This window comes from Chiloscyllium plagiosum, chromosome 19 (assembly GCF_004010195.1).
Source record: "Chiloscyllium plagiosum isolate BGI_BamShark_2017 chromosome 19, ASM401019v2, whole genome shotgun sequence".
NCBI classification, from domain to species: Eukaryota; Metazoa; Chordata; class Chondrichthyes; order Orectolobiformes; family Hemiscylliidae; genus Chiloscyllium; species Chiloscyllium plagiosum.
The window spans coordinates 41,627,298-41,653,583 of NC_057728.1; the positions used below are offsets into that span (position 1 = coordinate 41,627,298).

The 26,286-nt window shown below is 41.0% G+C and overlaps 1 protein-coding gene across 4 annotated transcripts in view; it reads right to left on the bottom strand.

The window, feature by feature from the left end:
* hmga2 (high mobility group AT-hook 2) overlaps positions 1-26,286 on the bottom strand; it is a 196,074-nt gene that overhangs the window by 94,893 nt on the left and 74,895 nt on the right. The window contains exon 4 of one of the 4 annotated variants that reach the window (XM_043709650.1): positions 15,216-15,625. The exons of the other annotated variants lie outside the window; for them this stretch is intronic. Within the exon in view, the coding sequence (XP_043565585.1) occupies positions 15,595-15,625 (31 nt within the window). The 3' untranslated portion in view covers positions 15,216-15,594. Of the gene's footprint in view, positions 1-15,215; positions 15,626-26,286 lie in introns of those variants that run through there. 4 annotated transcript variants of the gene reach the window in all.

A 26,286-nucleotide genomic window follows, 5' to 3' on the forward strand; every position in this document is an offset into this window, starting at 1 on the left:
TTCCTAGGCGGAAGATGAGGCGCTCTTCCTCCAGCCGTCGTGTTGCTATGGTCTGGCGAAGAGTCGTCCAAGGGCTGCATGTCCTTGGAGGAGTGGGAGGGGGAGTTGAAGTATTGAGCCACGGGATGATTGGGTTGGATGGTCCGGGTGTCCCAGAGGTGTTTTCTGAAACGTTCCACAAGTAGGCGGCCTGTCTCCCCAATATAGAAGAGGCCACATCGGGTGCAGCGGATGCAGTAAATGATGTGCGTGGAAGTGCAGGTGAATTTGTGGCGGATATGGAAGGATCCCTTCGGGCCTTGGAGGGAAGTAAGGGGGGAGGTGTGGGTGCAAGTTTTGCATTTCTTGCAGTTGCAGGGGAAGATGCCGGGAGTGGAGGTTGGGTTGGTGGGGAGTGTGGACCCGACGAGGGAGTCACGGAGGGAGTGGTCTTTTCGGAACGCTGATAGGGGAGGGAAATATATCCCTGGTGGTGGGGTCTGTTTGGAGGTGGCGGAAATGATGAATCAGATGAAAAACCAATCTCAACTTTGGGAGCATTTCAATCCATGTTCAATGCTTTACATCAGCGGAGCTGAGAGTCTTTTTGAGGAATTGCTGAATGGGTGTGACCTATGTCGTAAGGACCGGGGCAGGTAGTTAACAAGGTGGGAGTTCGGTAGCAATGGGGAGAAAACGCAACAGGCCTCCATGTATAAATCCCTCTGAAAGACTGGATGCAACTCTGACTTAGCCGGAAAAATACTTCAAGATTCAGCCTGTTGTCTGGAGTGACGCTGCTTGAGCAATGAATATTGGTCAGCACAGTGGGGACAACTCCCATGCACCGTCTGCAAAATAGCACCTTTTACAACAATCTCAGACAGCAGAGAAGCTCTTGGTTTAATGTCTCAGCATCTTGAACCATGTAGTACCCCCTCAGCACTCGACTAACTTAAAAGCTGGATATTCAATCCCTACAGCAACCCCATCAATTTGTGAGATTTACCGCATTTTGGTAAATTCCATCAACTGGCCTGTACAATTAAAATGCCACTTGGTGGATTGATGTATCATTTCACTCCATGAGAAGCAAAAGACAGTGTGGATGATTGTGTACCTCTACTTAAAGAGGAATAATTGTTTATTTTGGAAAAATAAGTGAAGAAAATATTGCAACTTTCTCTTCAAATGGTAAACTCTTTTTTAACTAAAAAAAATATAAATTTTAAGAAATATATTTTAGGAAGCATTTTAATTTCATGCTCCAGACTGTCCCATGTTTCGCTGCGATACACTAACATTTAAAAAGCAGTGGAAACGGACAGGATTATCCTACTCGTTCATTTTATTCAAATGGTGGGGTAGGAGCAGAAAGAACATTAATAGTTTCCTAAGTCTGCAAAAGCTTTACTATCTATACAAGACAGATACTGTAGTGGTAAACAGTAGCCAACCAGTTCCCATTGATAACATCCAGTTACGGGTTATTGACACAAGACAACATTTACAAAAAGGAAAGCACAGACTTAACAAATCTAATTATGTAAAGTATAACCAATAAAAAACTCAAAACTGTACACTAAAGGCTGTGTGTGTATAATTTTTAAAAATAGTTGGAATATAATCATCCGTTCCCTTGTATGAAAGCATAAACCAAAATTTGAAATAAACAATGACTTATTTCCTCTGAATAATACCAACATGCACTGTTATTTAAGAAGTGGAAGTAGAGAACAAGAAATGCATATCTAGAGAAAGCAGCAGTGGTCAAACCCACAACAGCAGCTTTGTGATCTTCAGAGGAATGTTCCTCAAGCTTTGTTCACCATGAAAAGATCCATTAATACTTCTACCCCATCAAATGGCAGGCCATAGCCATGAATGGCACCTATCAGAGCCAAGAGTAAATCCTGTGATTAGAGAGAATTTGCCAAAGAGCCTTTGTAGCCGAGAAAAATGCCTACTCCAGAGTGGAATGTAGAAAATTCCTGGGAGCACAGGCTCCCCTTTGTTGCCAACTCAGGCGTATTCTGGAGCAAAGAAAGGCACAGACAAATTAGATCTCCTCTCTACATCAGCAAGAAAATATATTTGTGAAAGAGATCCATCTCTCTTTTTTTTGAAAACCTACAAATCTGAATGATTACAGTTTGGGTGGTTAGGCCAAAATATTTTAGTGCTAAAATAATGCCACAAAAACAAATGTTCTCTGCTGACCATAAAGTATATTATACAGAGAAAACCCTCCGGTTGTAGGTCCTTGTGAAACAGACAGGGAAATGTTTGTCAGTATGCACATCAGAGACAAGACAGAATAGCTATTTATCTATCCAGGAGATAACAACTAAGTGGTAGTGTGATACAACATTTCACTCCATGCGTGAGACAAACTGCAGACCTCTTTGTCTTTTCTACAAACTCAAAGCACTTTACTAATCATTCACTATTTAAACAATTATTGATATCATGCAGATGTAAATGTTTACTAACAAAAATGTTTGTGATCTTTATTGCCATAATGGAATACATTCATCACATTTTAATCCTCATTCCGGGACTGCCAATAATTGAGAAAACTCAAACTGATTTTTCAGCCTCTGGTAAAAGTTCCTCCTTCTACTTTGCAAACACAATTGCAAAGTGATATTGAATGGTTCACTGATTGCGATTTCAGCATGGAGACATTTGCAAGACTGAACCTTCCTTGAATGGCATTAGCCCTTAGTTTACCATCCCAGCCCTTTTTTGACTTCCACAACAATTTGCATTTACGTAGTGCCAATTAATATAGTAATACATCCCACAGTGCTCAACAGGCTTGTTTTTCTCTTCTCCACCTTTAGACCCTCTCTTGATTCCAAATTTCAGTTTAATTTTCTCAATTTTGTCCCACTGTTCATGGCTTCTTTCGCTTGGGACCTCAGTTATGCATATAATTGCAAATTGATGTCACCCTCCTTCCTCCTTCTCTTGAGCAGTTAACATTCCTCACCATTATTTTACATTTTCCAACTCCCAGCAGCGTTATTTCTTTCACTGAAAGAAAATTATGTTAATATGGTATTAAGATTTTTTTTAACAAGTAGTGTTGCTTGGATGTATTTGGCCCATACTCTAGCATGTAGACAATGTACTTAGGGAGTGCATGGCAGGATATTAGATAGCTGGAATTATTTTAAATTGCAAGTGATGGACAGCAATATGTTTCTTCAAATTGAATCAGACTGCACATAAAAGGAAAACATGTTCACCACCACTTTATCAAGAACTAGGGATGGGCAATAAGTGCTGGACAGTCAGTGACGCCCATGTCCCACAAGCGAATAACCTGAGGGTTTGCTATTTACATTGAAAATGATTGGCTTTGAGCTGGAGACAGAAGCAAGACTGCCTAAGGCTGTAGATGACACCACTTTAGTTGGCACTGGCGGGGCATTTAATTTAACTGTCCACCTCTAAGGCAGTCCCTCAGGATCAAGGGTTACTTGCTTCCACACCAATTCAATGGGATGATCAGTCACTTTACAATTGCAATGTTTTAAAGAAGTTTGGATAAGTACAAGAATAGGAACGGTCAGGAGGGATATGGGCCAGGAACAGGCAGCTGGGACTAGTTTAATTTGGGATTATGTTCGGCATGGACTGCTTGCACCTAAGTCTGTTTCAGTAGTGTATGACTGTATTAGCAGACAATGCCACATCTGGGATGGTGGTGCTTGAAAGTTTGGATAGATGAGGACTTTGGAGGTTTGCACACTCTCTGCGCTTGAACTTCATCTTTGCATGCTCTCAATCAATTCTCTTGATGTATACAGTGCTGTCCCGAATAAATATTCTCCAGTTTGGTTGGTCACAAGTAAAGTCTCCCATCAATCAACAGCTACGTTTGACCTGGTCCAGGCTGATTTGTGGACATTCTGAAAATGTTTCCATTGCTCTCCCTGGTCTCCCGCTGAGCTCAACTTCCAAGTGGTACTACTGGCCATGTTGGTTTAGGATGGTGCGTTGCTACTGGACAGCCTCCTTGCCACTGTGTTTATAGACTTTGTGAAAGAATCATTGGTGGTAATACGCTCTGTTGCTTTGTGGTGCTTGTTTTACATTGTCAAAGTCTCTGAAGCACATAAGAGTATTTCTGTCACCCAGCAAACCATGGTCTTGGTCTTGGACTTTGGATTCTGGTCACCACATATTCTTTCCTCAGTCAGCTGAAGGCTGAGCTGATACACTGGAGGCATTAAAGAATTTATTTAAACCCTGGGAAATAGGCAGACCAGATACAAAAAAACCTGAATAGTGTTATGAGGTACTGTAGACAGAAAGGAGGGTAATTAATATTTGACCGAAACAAAAGGCAAGATTATAAGATTAGAGAAGGGGAATAAGAGAGGGGATAAAAACAAAATGCCGGAGATGACAGAACACAACAAAGCAGTGGGATGTGAAGCTCATTTAAGGGGAGATGGTGGCATGGTAGTAATGTCACTGGATTTGTAATTAGCAAGGCAAATGTTCTGGGGTCAACAGTTCAATCCTACAATGGTAGTTGGTGGGATTTAAACATTACTAACTCTGTTCCAGGTTTATTAATTAAGTGACCATGACAAAAAAAATCGTTTGTTGCAAAATCCTACCTAGTTCACGAATTCATTTTACAGAAATCCTCCATCCTTACCCAGTCAGACCTACATGTGATTCCTGACCCAAAGCAACGTGGTTGGCTTTTGCCCTCTGCAATGGCTTACCAAACACGGGAGCTCAATTAGTAATGCAAAATAAATACTGAGTTTATCCACAACCCATTAGAATATATCTTTTTTAAATAACCAATACATTGTGGAGCCGCACTAAAGAAAGCAACTTGGACCTTGGAGCTTGTAACTAGAGATGATTATAGGTTTTTGCCACACACTAGAATAGCTAAAGCTGGAATGCAGTACATTAATTCCAATTAGCAAACGTCAAAGAATTTCCAGCCATCAACATCTCTGCAGTTAGGACTAGCACATGTTCGATCAGTTTTGGCTGACAGCTTATGACCTAGAAGCTGAACTACAGATACTGTAACACAACTGGAAGGGGGAAAGATTAACTGGGTCCTTTGCACAAGGAGGCAGTTACACCTTCCTTAAGATTGGGTTGTCTGACATAGACAGTGCTCAGGGACAGAGGAGGGTGAGAGCTAAGAGGAAGCAGAAAGCAGGAACATCAGCCTTTATACTTGTTCAAGAAGACTGGAGCTTTCAGCTTGTCTGGATAAAATGAGAGATTAGAGAGGAGGAGAACTTCTTCAAGGTAGGCATCCTTGGATGAGGCTTCGCTGCGAGGTTAAAATCAACTAGGCAAAAGTGAGGACTGCAGATGCTGTAGATTAGAGCTGCAGCTCTCTCTTCTCTACCCCTGGGCAGCTGTCCTGAACCCTAGCAACAGGCTGGCTACATGGCCTTCAGGACAGCGACCCAGGGCTAGGGGGAAGGATCTGGTTGGCCTGGTGCATGTAGGTATTAATGGCATAGGCAGGACAAAAAAAAGTACCACAGAGTCAGTGAAGAGTCAGGAGCCAAAAGAAGTAGAACCTCAAAGGTCATATCCTCCACATTATTTCCTAAATCATGTGCAAATTCGCATAAGGCAAATCAGTTTAGAGAGATGAATGTGTGGCTCAAGGACTGGTCTGGAGGGAGTGGGTTTCAGTTCATGGGGCGCTGATACCAGTACCAAGGGGGTGATCTCCACCTGAACTATGCTGGGTCAGTGTGTTTGCTAACTGCATAACTAGAGAAGGAGAGATGATTTTAAACTAAATAGTAGGGACAAAGGATCAAAGTTAAGAACATGTAGTGAATCAAAGAGTAGAGTTAAAAACATACAGAATAGTATCATTATGGGAAGTGACAAACAAGGCTGTGACAGGAAGGGATACAGAATACAAATTTAAGAGTAAACCATCAGATAAGACTAGAATTTACAAAATAAAGAAAGGGATACAGTTAAAGACACTGCATCTGAATGCAAGTAGCATTCAAAGAGATTTCAGAGAGCCAAAATAGAAATAAATAAGGTAGATCTGCAGCCACTTCAGAGACTTGGCTATAGGATGGCATGGATTAGACCTGTATCTTCAAGGCCCAGGATTTGTGAGAAGGCTGGGAAGGTGGAAAAAGGTGAACTAATGACTCCATCAGATAATGATGAGAGGGATGACCCAAGTTGAGGAAACCAGGACGTGAAAACTGTTTTGGATAGTATATGTCACTTGGGAGAATAGTGTACAGACCCCCTTAATGTAACCACACGATAGAGAAAACATAATGAGAGCTTGACAGAAAGGAACAATCAAGAAAGATTTCAATCTAAATATTGACTGGAAAAGTCAAATGGCAAAAGTAGACAAAATGAGGAATTCATAGAATTAATTCGGGATAGTTTCTTTCGGGACATAATGAACAGAAACAGACTATACTTGAGCGGAGATTATGGAATGAGATAAGATTAATTATCATAGTGAAAACACCGTAGGTAGCAGCCATCATACAATGACTGAATGTAACATGTGATTTGAGAAGGGAATGACTTTGACACTATTGCTTAAAATTTGAATTTTAGGCAATTATGAAGGCATGAAAGGAGAGTTGGCTAAAGTGAACAGGCAAATTTCATTAGAGGATTGGCCAATACAGAAGCAATAGAAAACTTTTAAGGCAATACTTGAAGATATGTTCCAATGAATAAGAAAAATTTGAAGTGACAGACACCAATCCATGGTTAACGAGAAATGTTAAATGTAGAACAGACAGTAAGAGCTTCTATATTTAGAAAACAAAACAGTTAATAAAGTGAGCACTGATCCTACAGAAAGTGAAGCTGGAAATATAATGGAAAATAAGGAATGCAGATCATTTGAACAGGTATTTTGCATCAGTCCTTACTTCAGTGATTACAAGTAACAGCCCAGAAGCAGCAATAAATCAGAAAATGGAAGGGAGGGAAGAAATCAGAAAAATGGCTATCACTAGAGAAGTAGTACTGAGGAAATGGTTGGAGCTGCAGGCTAACAAATGACTGAGTCCTGATGGATTTCATCCAAGGATCTTAAAGGAGAGGCTGATAAAATAGTTGGTGCATTAACTTTAATTTCCTAAAACCCCTTTGATTCAAGAAAGTTCCATTAGATTAGATGAAGAATAAATGGAACTCCTTTATTGGAAAAGAGAGAAAGACAAAAAGCAGTTTAACTACAAACTTAACATCTGCCATAGGGAAAATGATAAAGCTATTATTAAGGAACATGTAATGGCGCTTAGATAAGTACTAGGCACTTAAGCAGAGTCAAGATGGTTTGGTGAAAGGGAATTCGTGTTTATCAAATTCATTACAGCTCAATGAAAGTCATATCCAAGCAAAAGATGACAAAATAAGAACTCATTTGGACTTCACCCCAATTAGCTTCAGGGTCTTGCGTTTAGGATTCAGAAAATTGTTCATATGCTCTAAATAACTGCATTTATAACCTTTATTGCAGCATTTCCTACAAACGGAGATGTTACCTGTCTGAGTTATGCTACCAAGTTAGCTCGGGTCTTCATTAAATACGCCCAGACTTACAATTTATGGTTGAAATTCCAGTTCCACCGAACTTAAAAAGAGTTGACCCAGCAAGACACAAAAATCATCACATAAAATGGAAGGCTGCCAGAGACTGAGGCCAGTTATGATGTAGATACAAATGTCATGATGAGCAACGCTGAGCGGCTATAATTAAAGGGGAACTACTGCAAACAGATTTTAGGGCGATCACATAGGGCTGAAGAGATAGTTAAAGATCAACAGAAACGTTATTTGAAGTGTCTGTAGCTATTGCAATAAAATCTTATACAACATCTGCAAAAGATTATTAAAACTCCTGGCCAGAAAATGAATTAGAAAATTCACATTACAAGTATGAACTTTCAATTGTTTTTAGTAACAGCTCTCAAAAGTGTAATTATATTCATGGGCAGTTAAGTGAGCACATTTAACAGATCAAATTTTTAAATACTTCAACTATCATACTTGTGGAATACAGATTGAAACCTCTAGTGTAAATCCTCATCTTGTGCTGTCAGATCCCAACACACAACACCCTGATTCATCTCAACCAACTCAGAATGCAAAACTGAAATAGCTACAACTGATAATCTTCTGACCTTGTAAAGGATGGTACTGATGGGAATTTATTTTTTTTTTAAAATGAAAGTCAGCAACGGTTTCTTTTTTATATAATTGAAAATATTGTTAATCCAATTTTTCAGAGGTGGAGGGAATTCGAATGTTCAGATGTAATTTCATCTTCATCTGTGTAAGACCTCACCTCACCTTTAGCAGGAAATGGGGCCAAGTCATTGGAGCTGGAATATAATAGAAGCCTGTATTGTACGACATGAAGCCATCAATAAAATCTGCCACAGGCAGTAAAAGAAAGTATACGAAAGAAAGCTGCGTTACTGATTTCTTTACTCAGAAATATTACATTTCATTGTCATTTTCATGGTAAGTGCATGGAATTTTATTTTCATATTTCTTAGTCATAGCTTAAGACCCCGTGAATAGGAGTTTTCTTTTGGAGGGAAAAAAAACAAGTGCAGCTGTGTCCTGCACATGCTCACCATCAATGGCAATCATACCATTTCTTTTAAGTTGTCCAAATGTTGAACCTGACAACGCACTGAACTCTGCCTTTACCTTTATTTTGAACATTCTCAAAAATGTAAAATGTATACTTTAAAAACGGATATCAAAATCTATTATTATTCACATTCACGCGGTGGGGAAAAGAAAATGAAAAAAAATCTACTTGTTTATATGCGAATATCCACTTGATTTGTATACAGCTTCAACAGTCAGATGCCAATCATACAATGCTATCATTTTTAGTGTTGGAATAGTTGAAAGACTATTAATAACTTCACTTCAGACTTTGCAGACAAATTTGCTCGGGTGACTCATTTCCTCATCGTGGAATGCTGACTGGAAGGAGGTCTGCATTCTCTGGATGCCCAGTCTAGTTTCCAGCTTGTATCTCGAAATCACATATGACTTAAATCAGTTATTGTACAGGCTGGCAGTACTCTAGTAATCCTAGCATATCCAGTAAGACATCGCCTTCGTCGTGAGCAACATAATATTTTGGTGCTTTTAATGGGAACACAGTTAATGGTTTTAGTCATATATTTTGAGTCACCTTCCTTCACTGCCGGTGCTGCTCATCATGTTTTCAACGATTTCATATCACCTGTTTTCTACCAATATTTTGTACATTAGTAGCAGAGATCACAGATTTAAGATAACTGGCAAATGAAGTAATAGTGATTTGAGGAAAAGCATTTCCATGCAGTGAGTGGTTAAGGGTCTGGAATGCACTGCTGGAGACTGTGACAGAGGCAGCTTCAATTGATGCAGTGAAGAGAGAATTGAAATGCTATACCACAAAGAATATTCATGGCAACAGAGAAAAGATGGAGAAAGGGCAAGAGGTAAATTGATCCTACAGTGTTGGTGCAGATGTAACAGGTTGAATGGGCTCCTTCAGTGCTATATCCATTCAGTAGGTTAGATTCCCTACAGTGTGGAAACGGGCCCTTTGGCCCAACAAGTCCACACCGACGGTCCGAAGAGTAACCCAGCCCCCCTCTGACTATTGCACCCAACATTATGAATCGACGTTTCGGGCATAAGCCCTTCTTCAGGAAGAAGGGCTTGTGCCCGAAACGTTGATTCTCCTGTTCCCTGGATGCTGCCTGACCTGCTGCGCTTTTCCAGCAACACATTTTCAGCTCTGATCTCCAGCATCTGCAGACCTCACTTTCTACCCAACATTATGGACAATTAAGCATGGCCAATTCACCTGACCTGCACATCTTTGGATTGTGGGAGGAAACCGGAGCACCCGGAGCAAACCCATGCAGACACAGGGAGAATGTACAAACTCCACACAGACAGTTGCCAGAGGCTGGACTCAAACCTGGGACCTTGGTGCTGGAGGCAGCAGTGCTAACCACTGCTGTAATTCTCAGATCATTTGCGAACAGGATTTGACTTTTTCCAGGAACAATTTTGTAATTGTAAAAGAACGGAGGCATCCAATACACACATACTGATTCCCAATGGTCATGCCTTTTAGAGAGATATAGTAAATCATAAGCAAAGCGATTTCTAAAGCTTTAAGGCATGGTAATGGGAGCAGAAGCAGAGGTGAGGGAGGGTTGAAGAGAAGAGAGAGGGTGAGAGTTTTTCCAGGCTGTGGGAGACCAGATCAGAAGCAGGACAGGTCAGGAAATTAGCAGGCAAGTGTGTGTCAGGGGGCTTACTTAGGTGTTATCACCTCTAGAGATTTTACCTACATGAGCAATATGTTTGTTGATAGTCGTAGGCTCGCCAGCAGTGAGAAGGCAATTAAAGTGAGTACGGACACAAGGGATGAACATTATTCAAGGAATATGGAATGCTGCCACCAGGGTCCAGCTGTTGCTTTAGCAGCTGACAGGAAGTTGAAGCAAGGTGAGGTTTATTCACAGTGGTCACTTTAGAAGTTCATAGAGTCCCTACAGTGGAGATAGAGGCTATTCGGCCCATCGGGTCTACACAGACTCTCAGAAGATCATCTCAACCTATCCCTATAACCTCACACTTACCACTGTTAACCCACCTCACCTGCAACTACAGGGCAATTTAGCATGGCCAATCTACCTAACCTGCAAATCTTTGGAGTATGGGAGGAAACCATACAGACACTGGGAGAACATGCAAATTCTCCACAGGCAGTCATGCTAGGCTGAAATTGAGCCCAGGTCCCTGGTGCTGTGAGGCAGTAATGCTAACCACTGTTGACAACATGTCACCGACTTAAAGAACAGAACTGGCAAGAGTCAGGAAATCCTTAGCACACACTTGCAATTCAGTTTTGAAGCAGAGTCTATGGCCTTGAAATGTTAACTCTGTTTTTCGCACTCTTCAGATGCAGCCAGACCTGCTGAATTTCTCAAGCAGTTTCTCTTTTCAGATTTCCCACATGTGTTATCTTTGACTTGTACTTGCTTGCCTGGCTACTGCAGAAATCCAACTCCAGCAGTTGGTGGTGGGATTTAGGCATGGGTATTGCTCCCTACAGCACTATGGTTCCCTCCCACCCCCATCTTGAGCCACCACCATTGGTTCCATTCACTGCAGCATCATACACTCATGGTGTACTACTTACCACCCACTACTAATTGGCTGGGTTGTGACTCAAAAATCATCTTTGAAACGTGAAGGACAAAATTCAGCACGCAGCAAAAGAAGACCATTCTTATACAACATTCCAGCATCATACTTAGAAAAGGGCATTCACATTTCCAATTTTTAAAAAATGACTTTTATTCCAGCAATGACATCAATCCAGGTGCACTCAGGAGTTTAGGCTATAAAATGACTGGAATTTATGAACTGATCCACTTTCTTTCATCTGGAAAATAGAATAAACAGAATCCTGGGGTTGGAGACACAAAAAGTGCAGTTGCTGGAATTCAAGGTAGACAAACAGGAGGCTGGAAGAACACAGAAAAACCAGGCAGCATCAGGAGGTGGAGAAGTTAAAAGTTTCAGGACTGGGTGGTGAGTGTAAGGGAGCTGCAGATGGTAGTGGTTGCGAGAGGGGTGATGGGGTAGGGATATGTGAACATAGGTAGAGGTTACGGCCTGGTTAGTCAGTGGGAGGAATGAATTCATTTGATAGCTGGATGGAAGGGTTGATCAGAGGAATGGAAGGGAGGAGGGGGGGGGAGAGCTGAAACGGGAGTTGGGGGAGGGGTTGGAATGGGAGTTGGGGGATGGGAAGGGAGGCTATTTGAAATTGGAGAATTCAATGTTGATTCCTCCAGGCTGTAGGCTTACTAGGCAGAAAATGAGGTGTTGTTCCTCCAATTTGTGGTCTGATTCACTGTGGCAATGAAGAAGGCTAAGAATGGTGACATTGGAAAGGGAATGGGATGGGGAATTAAAATAAGCGGTGACTGGGTGGTCAAGTCAGCCCCTGCAGGCCCAGCTGACATGCTCAGTGAAATGTGTCTCAAGTTTATGTTTGGTCTTCCCAATGTAGAGAAGACCACAGAGAATCCTGGGGTTGGTTGTAAACCATTTGGTTGGACAACATTGTGCAAATTTGGAACTTAAAATGCATGTGGGGCTTCAAACGTATCTGGGGATAAATATGACATACAATGGTGACCCCTGAATCTGAACGCCCTATTGTTCAAACAACTTGGAATCCGAACAATTATTTCGAGAAAATTTTGCCCCAAAATCTGAACACATTTTCAGAATTCAAACACTACGTAGCGTTCAGGTCACAGATTATTTGTTCAGTTCGTCCCGGGAAGTAGTCGTGAAAGCATCTCTCGTGTGTCCATCACTAGTTTACCTTGTGTTTTCACCTTGATTTGTGCTTTTTTTTAAATTATCACCCTTGTGCATTCACCATGGCACCCAAGAAGACCAGTGAAGCAAATAAGTGCATTCACCATTAACACTCCTCACTAAGGTAAATGAAGTTATTTTCATGTTAGCACATTTATTTCTTGCTTTTATTATTATTACTTGATATTTAGGTCATTTACTCATCTTATTTTACTTAACCATGTGTATTTGCAGTTAAAAGTGCCTTGAAAAATTTTTTTTTTGGGTCCAGAAACTGATTAATTCACTTTCCATTATTTCTTATGGGGAAAAATAGTTTTGGACTCCGAACTTTTTGCAATCCGAACAGCCTCCTGAACGAATTAAATTCGGATTCTGAGGCACTGCTGTATTAAAGTCTCCCATGGATTACTGTTGAAATAGGAAACTTAAAAAACTTCAGCACTGTTAAAAGGCAGTGTATCTCTCAAAATTGAGCGAATTTTCAAAGCTAGAGTGAAACTCAGCCGAATGTAATGGATCGATACAAACTAAACTAAAATATTAATGGCTAAATACTGGTCAGAACAGATGCACAGATGTAACAACCTGTAGGTATGTTTAATCAACCTGATCAGACATGTTACAACACATTCCTGGGGAAGGTGGGACTTGAACCCAAACCTTTTAAAGAGAAGTAGGGACACTACCACTCACAACAACAACAGTTGTATTGAATTAAATCTACATCATAAGTAGCTTTGCATAAAAATAAAAAGTCCTGATCCACTTATTCTGGAGAGTTCTAAAACTGGTGACTTAAATGGTCAGAGATCTGCACTAAGACTTATTTAAAAAGCTACTATCTAAACTGGGTGATTATTAGGTTTATGGGGTGACTAATCTATGGGGTGAAAAATTGACAATTGGTACCAGCACGTGCAGTTTACAAAACCACTCACACACTCTGATAGAGAATCTAGACAGCTGCTCTGAATCACCGGGCTTCCAGACTGAATTCTTTGATTGGAACAGTTCAAACTCAATACCCTACCAAAGAACCTAATGGGCCTCCTCCCCCAGTTCCTAAGAAACTCAAATTTATACACCAATATCTTTCAAAAAGGTGGGATTTGAGTTTGAACAAATTCCTCTCCTGAATGTTAAAAGAGTTAGGCCAAAGCCAAATTATTTCCAATTTGTTGCCTGACTGATGTGGAAATTCAATTATAATTCATCAGCTACTTGTGGGGATTCATTAGAAGCTCATGTTTACGAAATCAAAACAGACAGGTTCAATCAAGATGAATGTGGGTTTTTCAACACAAGTTGGCCCTCTTGTGGCACAGTGGTAGTGTCCCTGCTCTCGGACAGGGTTCAAGTCTCACCTGCTCCAGAGGCATGTAATAACAGCTCTGAATAGATTGATTAGGAAAAACTAAAAAATTAAAAATTCAAACACAAATTGAATGTTCTGTTACGTGATATAATGATTGCTTCTTTTGCCAGTTCTAGTCTAGAGTAAAATTCTCTGCTTTGACAGAGGATAACAAAATATAACCTACAAGCATTTCTATAGGGAACTGTTGTTTATTTTGGAAGAGGGGGCAGACGTACATGTGTAACTTTTCTTTTAAATAAATATTATCTGAAGAGACCTAATGCTACTTTTTCCTATATGTTTGAGTGCTATGACGTACAAGTGCATGCTCACATGCGTCAATAGAGCATTAGGAGCTAGTGTATGAATACAGGAGAAGGCTAGATCTAAAGTAGGCAGCCACAATGTGGCTGCATTATTCAGGACTTGGAAAATAAATAGTGAGATGGTGCTAAATTTCAACCGATATGTTTTAGGAAGAGAAATTTGAATACATCAGCTAAGACTTCTTTCAAGATTAAAGTAGTGGATTCTGTGAGTTCTCTACCCAACAGCAGGTCTGACTCATTGCCTCCAACAAAGGTCACAGAGACTTGAAGTCACCCCAGTCTGAACAGGGATTGTACCGCACCCGTGAACAAAATCTTAGAATCCCTATCGAGGCTATTCAGCTCATTGAATCTGAACCATAATTCAGCTCATTGAGTCTGAACCATACTGCCGAAGTACATCCCATTCACTCACCCCTCCACCCAATCCCTGCTAATCCACCTGTGGGGCACTGTGGGGCAATTCGCCAAGGTAAATCCGCCTAATGTGCATGTCTTTGGACTGTGGGAAGGAACTGAAGCACCCAGAGGAAACCCATGCAGGCATGGGTAGAATCACCACACAGACAGTTGCCAAGGATGGAATCAAACCCAGGCTCATTGGTGCTGTGAGGCAGCAGTTCTAACTACCCAGTCACTGCTCCACTCCAGCTATCTGAGCCACTCACCACTCCCTATCCAGCAACGTTGTACATTGGAGCCGAGAACTCTGGATAGTGGCGACTGAGACTCGAAACTCTTGCCATCAGATAGCTGACCAGGAAACTCTCCTGCTTTTCCCTCTGACCAATGACGTGTATCGGAAGGATTTACAAGTTAGTACTCAAGCTGTTTGGCCACATTATGAGCATACCTTCCTTGGCCATCATGGAATGTAAACTGAACATAGAGCATCTGATTCAAAACCTCTACCCACTACACCACAAAACTCACTCCTCTCAAAATTAGTGGCCAACAGCTTGCATTTTTATAGTGCCTTTAATATTGAAAAGCATTCCACAGCAATTCACAGATGCAAAGCACATATCTTTGAAATGGTCTCATTGTATTGAAAAGAGAAATAATGCATGTTGAAGGCAATTATTAATAAAAACTAAAGGCAGCAGAGTTAAACATAGAACTGACTGTCCACAAGTAGTTACATATTTAAAATGAATACAGTCAAAGTTACTGGGTGAAAACCAAGAAATTTCAAGACTCCAAATCCAATTTTTCAGCCACTTAGTCATGTCTGAACTGTACAAGAATCTCTGTCAGCTTGGCTCAGCTGAGTCAGAAGGTTGTGGCTTCTTGCTTTCATCAAGGATTTCAGCATGCAATTGAGACTGACAAGACAAATGCAGCATTGACAGAGTGCTGCACTATTGGTGGTGCCATCCTTCAGATGAGGCATTCAACTGAGTGAGTTGTTGTCAGCCTGTTCCAGTGGTTGAATTGGGCGTTAAAGATTCCAGGAAGCTATTTAAAGAGGAGCAGGGAGTTTCCTAATTTGTCCTAGTCAACATTCCGCTCTTTCCTAAGAATGCTAAACACAGATTTACAAATCATTTGTCTCATTTGTTATTTGTAGATCATTACTAATTAAATAGTCACTTCATTTGTCTACCTTACAATATTGATTAAGTTTCAAAGTTACTTGTTGCTATAAAATGCTTTGGGACATTGAACCATAAGTTACAAATAAATGCAAACTCTGTCTGTCAGATACTGAGGACTTAATACGACTGGAGTATTTTTATTCAAAATATTCCAGGATTTCAGAAAACAAACTTTAAAAATATACTTGTTTCAATGTGCTCATCGAACAAAATACAGGAAAGGATTGAGTGTGGGAATATTTCGACCACCAGTAAATACTCGCAAGATATATGACAAGTGGGTCTGATTATGCTACAGTATTTCAAGGCTTATTTTAAGTTGTTTAGACTTCATAGTGACATCAGCTAGAGTTGACGTGCTTCAACATACTGAATTACAGTAATACTGCCAATCTCCCAGCTGGCCAGGGGAATACCTAAATGCTCCAAAATATGGCATCCAGCCCTGACCACCACAGAGTTAAACTATGTATTTTGCTTTCCACGTCCAAGCCTCCAGACAAGAGCCCAGCTTAACCAGAGCGCCAGAAAAAAACCTCCTAAAGTGAAAGAATAAGCTTCGAAATAGCTTTCAGTTTCACAGCAAATTCTAGACTGACCAAGTTTCAGGTTAGCCAGAAATGAAAGTTGACTGCTCTAAGTGTGCAATTTAGGAAAGCACAGCAGTGAATCTTTTAAACAAATTATTTGCTCAGTCTCAAGGGATGAATGTCACATGTGAGGAGATTTTCAGAAAAAAAATGTCTAATTCAATGAAGCGTTCAAAACATTGTCCTATCCACAGAAAGTTGAAAAGGAGTCACCTGGACTCAAAATGTTAGCTTGTTCTCTCTCCATGGATGCTGCCTGACCCGCTGTGATCTCCAGCATTTGTTGTCTTCAGTACAGATTCCAGCATCTGCAGTAATGTGTTCCCACAGAAAGTTATAGTTCTTGTTATTCCTACAAACATAGTTGAAGATTTTGTCTGCAGTAATCTGGCTGTTCTCTGGAAAGAGTAAACACAACTGCAGATAACTGCTTTGAAGCTCTGTTTACTTGTAAAATCAATGTTGTTTTCTTTGACTACATTGTCCTCCCAGTGTAATATCGTAGTCCAGACTACCTCCCATCAAAAGGTACAACTTGCCAATATTGGGTAAGTGTAGATTTCATGATGAGTTGGCAGAAGTTTAATAATCAATCTGCAGTTCTGCCAAATAAAGGATTTTAACATGGTTCTTTTATATACCTCATCACTGATGAGTTTTTGGAGTCCAGACTTGATGGACTGAAGGGCCTTTACTGTACTCCATGACTCTACGAATCCATGGCTCTGGCTGTGACTAGTGTATGTTTTGTAAATGAGGAGGAGTTTTGTTTGTGACACCCAGAAATCCAGTCACTGAATTTGGAGGGTCAAGGGACGGTTTGATAGTGGTAGGGATGAAGGCTGGAAGGGAGCATTCCCTTTCATCTTGACCCACAATGCAGTGCTGAAAGGCTCTAAAATGTTTCTACAATATAGTCCTTGTCTTCCTTTAGTTGTCAAGCGAAACCTCACAGGATATATATGAGCATAGCTTCCATTAGAATATTTAAATAGACAACTCACTGCCTGGGAATGGATTAGTTGCCCTTCATCCTTCACATGAAGCCAGAGCAGGGGTTTGGTCAGAGTGAGGCTTGAGATGTTTACACATTTTAAATTTCCACACAATGCCAACCACATCCCATTTTTGGGGGTTAAATTTTTTTTTTCTCATGTAGTTCTGCTTGGATTCCATTAAAAGTAGCAGTACATTCTGCACCCATCACCTACTCAACCATCTCCAAAGGTCAGCTCTCAATTCTATTCACATCAGAGCCCAAAGACTTAGAAATATGTTATTACTCTTATAAATGACGCATTCTACAAAGTAACTACATTTCAGAATAATGTTGTGGTCAAAATACAATTTGACAGGAGATACTTATGCTTTCCCCAGTTTGTTTAACTGTTGACCCCAACAATGCAAACTGCACAGTTTCATCAGCGTTTGCTCATAGGTGCCTGAGGAGAACCAAGAAATGAAACAGAATATGGATGTGCATTAGTGAACAGATTAATAAATTCAGCTTCAGGCAACCTGCAACTCGTGAAACTCTGTCAGCATTATAATCCAAGACATTGGCTGAAGGCATTCAAGTAGATGGAACCAGTGTTACCAAAGAAGATTTATTACAGTCTGATCCATACCAACCTGAAGTATGGGTTGCATATGAACATGCTTCCATCGATACACCTACGATCTACTAAGGTTCATTTCTGGTAGTTTAACACAGTAAATAGTCGATAGTTCCTATGTGACAGCGCTCATTGGATACATCCCATATTGAGAGTGAGTAAAGGAACAACAGGGACCTTCAAGGAATCATTAAATTTCAATGTGTTCCCAAATAAAAATCCTTTATTGGCTTCCAATTAATCGAGACAACTGGCAGCATGGAAAGTCTTATAGCTCGTCCAATAACTATATCGTAATACACTCGTCACTTCTTCCCAGCAGGGTAGGGGTTAATAGGACAACATTGCCAAAATGGCAGAAAGAGAATCAGCACCAATCAGTTGGAGAGAACACCTTTAAGGTTACTGGCAGAACAAAGGTCAGCCCCTAAACTAGGTTCATCTATAACCATAGTAAAAGCAAAATACTGCAGATGCTGGAAATCTGAAATAAAAATGGAAATAAAAATTAAAATCCAAAATGGAGAAACTCAGCTGGTCTGGCAGCATCTGTGGAGAGAAAAACAGAGTTAACACTTCAAGTCAGTATGACTATTCTTCAGATCTACAAATTGCTCCATTTACCCTCCCAAAACTATAAGTGACCTGGATTTAGCTACAATACTGGTAGCCAATTGACAATGTGAAGAATTGCCCAAACATGATCCTGCACACAAATATGCCTTCAGCCAATGTCTTGGATTATAATGCTGACAGAGTTTCACGAGTTGCAGGTTGCCTGAAGCTGAATTTATTAATCTGTTCACTAATGCACATCCACATTCATGTCTATTCTCGTTCATCAATAAAGTGATGGAAAAGGTCATCAACAGTTTGGGTTCCAACAGGGCCACTCAGTTCATGACCTCATTACAGCTTAGTTCAAACACAGACAAAAGAGCTAAACTTCAGAGGTAAGTGTGGCTGTCCTCTATATCAAAGCTGATTTGCCGAAGTGTGGCATTAAGGAGCCACAGCAAAACTGGAGTCAATGGGAATCAGAGGGCAGAGCCATACTCGCACAAAGATGATGGTTGTAGCTGAAGGTCAAAGTCAGAGAGTGTGGAAAAGCACAGCCAATCAGGCAGCATCCAAGGAAGAGAATTGACATTTTCAGCAAAAGCTCTTCATAAGGGGGTGGCCCAAAGGGGCTGAGAAATAAATGGGAGAGGGTTGGGGCTGGGAGGAAGGTAAATGGGAATGCGATAGGTAGATGAAGGTTGAGATGAAGGTTATCGGTTGAAGAGGGTGGTGGAGTGGATAGGTGGGAAGGAAGATTGACAGGTGGGATGGTTCAAGAGGGCACTCTTCCACTCATTTTCTGCCTTGGAACCCTCCAACCACATGGAATCAATATGGATTTCACCAGTTTCCTCATTTCCCCTACCCCCACTTATCCCGGATCTAACCTTCCACTCGGCCCTGCCCTCTTGAACTGTCCTACCTGTCCATCTTCCTTCCCACCTATCTGCTCCACCCTCCTCTCCGACCTATCACCTTCACCCCCACTTTCATCTACCTATCGCATTACCAACTACCTTCTCCCTAGTCCCAACTCCTCCCATTTATCTCTCAGGCCCTTTGGGCCACCCCCTCATTCCTGATGAAGTGCTTTTGCTCGAAACGTCGATTCTCCTGCTCCTTGGATGCTGTCTGATTTGCCGTGCTTTTCCAGCACCACACCCTGACCCGGATCTCCAGCATCTGCAATACTCATTTTTTCCTGTGGCTGAAGGTCAGTCAACTCAATCACAGGACACCTGTGCAGGAGTTCCTCAGGGTTATGTCCTCGGCTCAACCATCTTCAGCTGCTTCATTATATGATCAAGAAGTTCTCACTGATGATTGCACCATATTCAGCGCCATTCACAACTCCTCAAATACTGAGGATCATACTGATTTAAGAACAATGCAACAAAACCTGGACAATATTCAGGATCGGGCTAATGTGGCAAGTAGAAGGCTGTCTTTAATTGCAAATCAGAGTCCTGTGTTGGTTGAAGGACGCGACATCAACTCCACCTACCCCTCGAGGCTGCTCATAATAGAAATGCAATCTTTCAATACTTTTGTGGGAACTGAAGCAAATGATTAGTCCTAAGTGCTTGAGCAATTCTGCAATTCCTATCAGAGCTGACAATGTATTGCTGGAAAAGCATAGCAGGTCAGGCAACATCCAAGCAACAGGAGAATCGATGTTTCGGGCATGAGCCCTTCTTCAGGAATTCCTGAAGGAGGGCTCATGCCCAAAACGTCGATTCTTCTGTTGCTTGGATCCTGCCTGACCTGCTGTGCTTTTCCAGCAACACATTTTCAGCTCTGATCTCCAGCATCCGCAGTCCTCACTTTATCCTGCAATTCCTATCATCCATTATTAGATCTTGATTTCACAGCTAAATCACTTCCCCCCCCCCCCCCCCCCCCCCCCCCCCCCCCCCCCCCCCCCCCCCCCCATCCCCATCCCCATCCCCATCCCCATCCCCATCCCCCATCCCCCATCCCCACAGCTCTGCCCCAAACCCTCGCCACAAAATGAAATGTGGACAAATGATTGGAACTACCTGGCATTCTTCAGTCTGGCACCTGCAGCTCATGCTGTTGTTTAAATGAGGCTCTTTGTTAAACTTGGCTGGTATTTTCAGCTGGCATCTACCTACGTGCTAACCAATGCTCCACCCAGTGTGTTTCCTACTCACATACAGCACTTTTGAACCTTTGTTAATTAATTAAATTAATTGATTAATTAATTAAGTGCAGTAGATCACTTGACTCTTTGTGCCTGTATTCAATAAGATCGTGGTTAACCTGATTATGGTCTTGACTTTGCTCTCTGCCTCCTTCGTTACCTCAATTTCCTTGTAGGTCAAAAAACCTCTGCCTTTTTTGATAGGTGCAGTGACATCATCCCATTCCTTACTTCACATTTGGCTTATTAGCCTTTAATGTAAAAGTGACTGATATACAAGAGTAGGAAGACTTATTGAAATTATATAGAGGCTCAGTCAGGCCACATTATTGTGTTTGAAGCCTCGGAGATACAGTATGCAGAAATAATACATTCCAGCTTATGTTTCAAAGAGTTTTATTTACAATGCTTTAAAATGTCCATCCCCAGGTTTTCAGTGGCTTAGCTTCAGTTCACTTCTCTCTAAGTGACCATGTCCAGACTTAGCTAATCACATGCAATAAGCAATTAACAGACAAAAATAATCAAAAACAGAAGTGAGCACCAGCAATACCTGCAGGACTAGGTTCAGTTTTGACCACCTTACCCAAGAAAAAATATATTAGCCTTGCATGGAAAGCAAAAGAAGTTCACCAGACTGATGCTTGAGATGACAGAATTGTCCTGAAGAGACATTGAATAGTCTGTGTTTTATATTCCCTTGAATTTAGAAGAATGAGAGGTGATCATGTGAAATGAAATTCTTAAAGTCATAAGGCCTTGAAAGGAAGGATGTCGTCACTGTTTGGGGAGTCTGAAAATGACATGGTCCCAGTCTAACAGTAAAGAGATGGTCACTTCAGACAGATGAGGAACATTTGTTCTGTGAAATTTTCCACCCAAGAGAGCACTGTAAATGCTCAGAGGTGGAATTGAGGTGGAAGGTCAGCCGCGGTCTTACTGAATGTCAGAACAGTCTTGGTGAGCTGAATGGTCAATCTGAGCTCTTTGTTTTACCTCCTCTGAAAGAGGTACCTCTTTATTGGTTTCCCTCAAGAATTTCTCTTGACTGAACTTTCCACTTGAGTAAACGGGACTTTGAATAATTGAAAACCAATTTGGCTGCAGGAAGTATCACAGCCATTAAAATCCTAACTCTCATATGACTACACAATTCTCAATGGGAAGGCAGTCAATCGTGTGCAGACTGACTTATCTTTACATAAGCCAGGTTGCTGACGGGATTGACATGTTCATGACCTGGATAAGGTCAATCGCAGAACTGACTTCTTGTGGGATTACTGGGATCTTGTGGCTTACATGGATCAAAGACTCATTGAAAAAAAAAAGTGCCAAGTCATTGAGGAAGCTCCAATAATATATTCAAACTCAATCATGTTGGTAAGTCGCTCCAATATTTTAATTAGTAACCATGGAATTTTTTTTTTTAAATGCAATATTTTACTGAACATCTTAAATTTCAAGAGTGCAGGAATCACAAAGCAACTTATGCAGCATGTCTCTGAAGTAAATATTTCATAAGGGAACTGTGATGTTCCAGGTCACTATAGTTCGGTGATATCAGTGACTGAATTGAATGGTTCCTGCTTTTTAAGCAACTCTCCTGGCAAAAGTATTGTGCAAAACATTAAGTCTGATAGTGATACTCTTAGGGTCAGACCAGCAAAAATATATTATAAATTGTCAATGCTTTTAAATGTGACACCATTTATATCAGGAGTTCATGTACTAAGCAGGTGACAGAAAGCTGGGTGGGAGGATGAGCTGTGAGGACAATGCAGAAATACTTCAGAGTATTTGGACAAGCTGGTAGAATGGGCAGATGCAGTATGTTGTGGATAAATGTGAAGTAACAACTTTAGTAGCAAAACAGCAAGATAGATTATTATCCGATGGACTAATAATTGAGAGAGAGGAGTATGCAATAAGACCCGGGTGTCCTTGTATGCCAGTCACTGAAAGTAAGTATACAAGGGAGAACTAGCCATTTAGGAACAGAACTGGCTCAAAGATAGAAGACAGAGGGTGGTGGTGGAGGGTTGTTTTTCAGACTGGAGGCCTGTGACCAGTGGAGTGCCACAAGGATCGGTGCTGGGTCCTCTACTTTTTATCATTTACATAAATGACTCAGATGCAAGCATAAGTGGTAATGGTTAAGTAAGTTTGCAGATGATACCAAAATTGGAGGTGTAGTGGACAGTGAAGAAGGTTAACTCCGATTACAACAGGATCTTGACCAGATGGGCCAATGGGCCGAGAAGTGGCAGATGGAGCTTAATTCAGATAAATGCGAGTTGCTGCATTTTGGGAAATCAAATCTTAGCAGGACTTTTACACTTAATGGTAAGGTCCGAGGGAGTGTTGCTGAACAAAGAGACCTGGGAGTATAGGTTTATAGCTCCTTCAAAGTGGAGTTGAAGGTAGATAGGATAGTGAAGGCGACGTTTGGTCTGCTTTCCTTTATTGGTCAGAGTATTGAATACAGGAGTTGGGAGGTCATGTTGCGGCTCTACAGGACATTGGTTAGGCCACTGTTGGAATATTGTGTGCAATTCTGGTCTCCTTCCTATCGGAAAGGTGTTCTGAAATTTGAAAGGGTTCAGAAAAGATTTACAAGGATGTTGCCAGGGTTGGAGGATTTGAGCTCAGGGAGAGGCTGAACAGGCTGGGGCTGTTTTCCCTGGAGCGTCGGAGGCGGAGGGGTGACCTTAGAGGTTTACAAAATTATGAGGGGCATGGATAGGATAAATAGGCAAAGTCTTTTCCCTGGGGTGGGGGAATCCAGAACTAGAGGGCATAGGTTTAGGGGGAGGGGAAAAGATATAAAAGGGGTCTCTTTTTCACACAGAGGGTGGTACGTGTATGGAATGAGCTGCCAGAGGAAGTGTTGGAAGCTGGTACAATTGCAACATTTAAGAGGCATTTGGATGGGTATATGAATAGGAAGGGTTTGGAGGGATATGGGCCGGGTGCTGGCAGGTGGGCCTAGATCAGGTTGGGTTGGACCGAAGGGTCTGTTTCCATGCTGTACAACTCTATGGCTCTATGACCCTAAATGCAGCAAGTAGTCATGAAGGTAAATGGGATGACAGCTTTCATGGTGAGAGGATTTGAGTACAGAAACATGGATGTTTTGCTGTAATTAGACAGGGTAATAATGAGACCACATTTGGAACACTGCGTGCAGTCTTGGTCTTCTCATCGGTGTAAGGATGTCTTTGCTGGAGGGTGCAGTGAAGGTTTACTAGACGGATTCTTGGAATGGCAAGATTGACATATGAAGAGAGGGTGAATTAGTTAGAATTACATTCACTGGCCTTCAGAGGAATATGGGGAATCTCATAGAAACCTAAAAGAATTCTAACAGGACTAGACAGAGTAGATGCAGGAAAGATGTACTCAATGAAAGGGACGTTCAGAATCAGGGATCACAATCCAAGGATATAGAGTAAACCATTTAGGATTGAGATAAACTGAAATTTCTTCACCCAGAGAGTGGAGAGTCTGAAGAATTCACTATCTAAAAGTTGTTGATGCCATATTATTATATAGTGTCATAGAGGCCTGCAGAATGGAAACAGGCCCTTCAGCCCAACTTACCCATTTTCACAATTAAACTAGTTATACTATTTGACTACAAGAAAGAGCTCGATGTAGCACTTGGAGCTAAAGCAATCACAGGATATAGCAGAAAAGCGACAGCAGGCCACTTAGTTGGAGACTGCTCATAAGATACGCAACGCTCACAACGAATGGCAGAGCAGCCTCGATGGATTGAATAGCTTACTCCTGTTACTCTTTTCCATATTTCTATTTTTACAAAGCTTCAAAGTTGTCAGTAGGTTAAATAGAAGAGAGATTTGCCATGGACAGTATTCAGGTACACAACTGCAAACAGACCACTTCTGAACTATCTGATGACATTAATGACTAACTGCTCGTGCCCTCTCATATCTTTAGGCAATTAATGTAAAAACAGGGAAATGGCATTAACAGGACAGATATTTTCAGAAAGCTGGAATAGGCATGATGATCTGAATGGCTTCCTACTGTGCTGTGAGATTCAATGACTGATTATATAATCTCTAACATTAGTGTACTGCCAACCAAATATGCCTCAACTGCCCCTATAAAAGTTAATTTTATTCCCACAATTTAAAACATAATGATTCAAAATTACATTGACTAACATGAGGCAATATTACAGGGAATGATTTTGAAAATGAGCATGCATTATAGAGGTATTTCATTTTTAATCTACATAATTGCCTTATAATGCATTAACTTGTAGTCAATTGCTTTTTTAATGTTTAAATGAAATTACCCACAAACATTCAAAGGAATTTTGAGTTAAAGTTCACAGTATACTATATATGTTGACAAGTTCCTGAATTAAACCATGACATTCCTGCAATTTTTCTCTGCATACCTCATTAATATGCTACTGCTCTTGACTAAAGAACTGTGGTCTGCCAAGTTGCTCATGATTTTCACACTGGAGTAAGTGGAATGCAATTAGTTATCTTTGCCTAATTTTGTCCATTTGTAGCATACACAATTCAGTAACACAGTACATCAAGTGACTCTGTCCAGGACCATTAAACTGCTGAACAATCAGGAATTCCATACAGACAGTCAATCATTTTTTCAATGGAATTTTGTGCTCCAAAGCAGCAGACAGGTAACTCACTCGACAGCTTCTGCCAAGGCTCCTTTATGAAATGCAGGAATTGCAAAAGGGTAGCTTTGGATCACATTCCTACATTGTGAAGTACTACTGGATTTCCATGTGGTAGCTACCTATTGAACTAACTGAGATTGGTAACCAAACCTGTGTCCCACCATATGTTTGAAATCACAGCATCTTGGCAACTTAAAGGCTTGTTAGTGTATAATTTAACAGATGCCACATTTGCCTTTCAGTGCTCAAAAGGCTATGTGAAATCAGCATGCTATCCACCCCAGAAGTGGAGAGCATTAAGGTCAATTGAAGTGACAAACTGCTGGCCCACCTGATATCAATTAATTCACCACAGGCAGGGAATGCAACTTGCTGGTTGTATGGCTCAGTTATTCCCTGTCTTAATTAGATGAATTGTCTGGGAGAAGTCTTGGAATGCCTTTTTATATTATGCACTTAAAATTAAAACAAAGCTGGAATGTGAGAATATAATCAGGCTTATCAGTTCTCATACATGCCACCCAGCAAAAATCTAAACTTAAATAAAACTTTTATGTGAAGTGATTCTGTATTATTAAAGTGCTAACAAATTAACATTTTGTACGACAAGTTTAATTTGATATTAACCACTGCTACCACTGCATCAGGTATGCAGATAGGATCCAGTGTACCTTGAACAAACACAGGTAGCTCAATAAAGATATTAAAATATAGTTTTTAGTTTTTCAAAAATTCTTTCATGGGCATTTGAACATTGTTGGCAAAGCAAATATTTGTCACCCACCTCTAATTACTTGAGACATTGCTGGTGAGGTGTATTCTTAAATGAGACCATCTGATGTAGGTACACATTCAGTCCCATATGCAGGCCAGTCCTAGGATTTTAACCCAGCGACAGTGACACAATTCCAAGTCAGGAATGTGAGAGACTTGGAGCCAAACTTGCAAGTGGTGGCATTCCTACAAATCTGCTGCC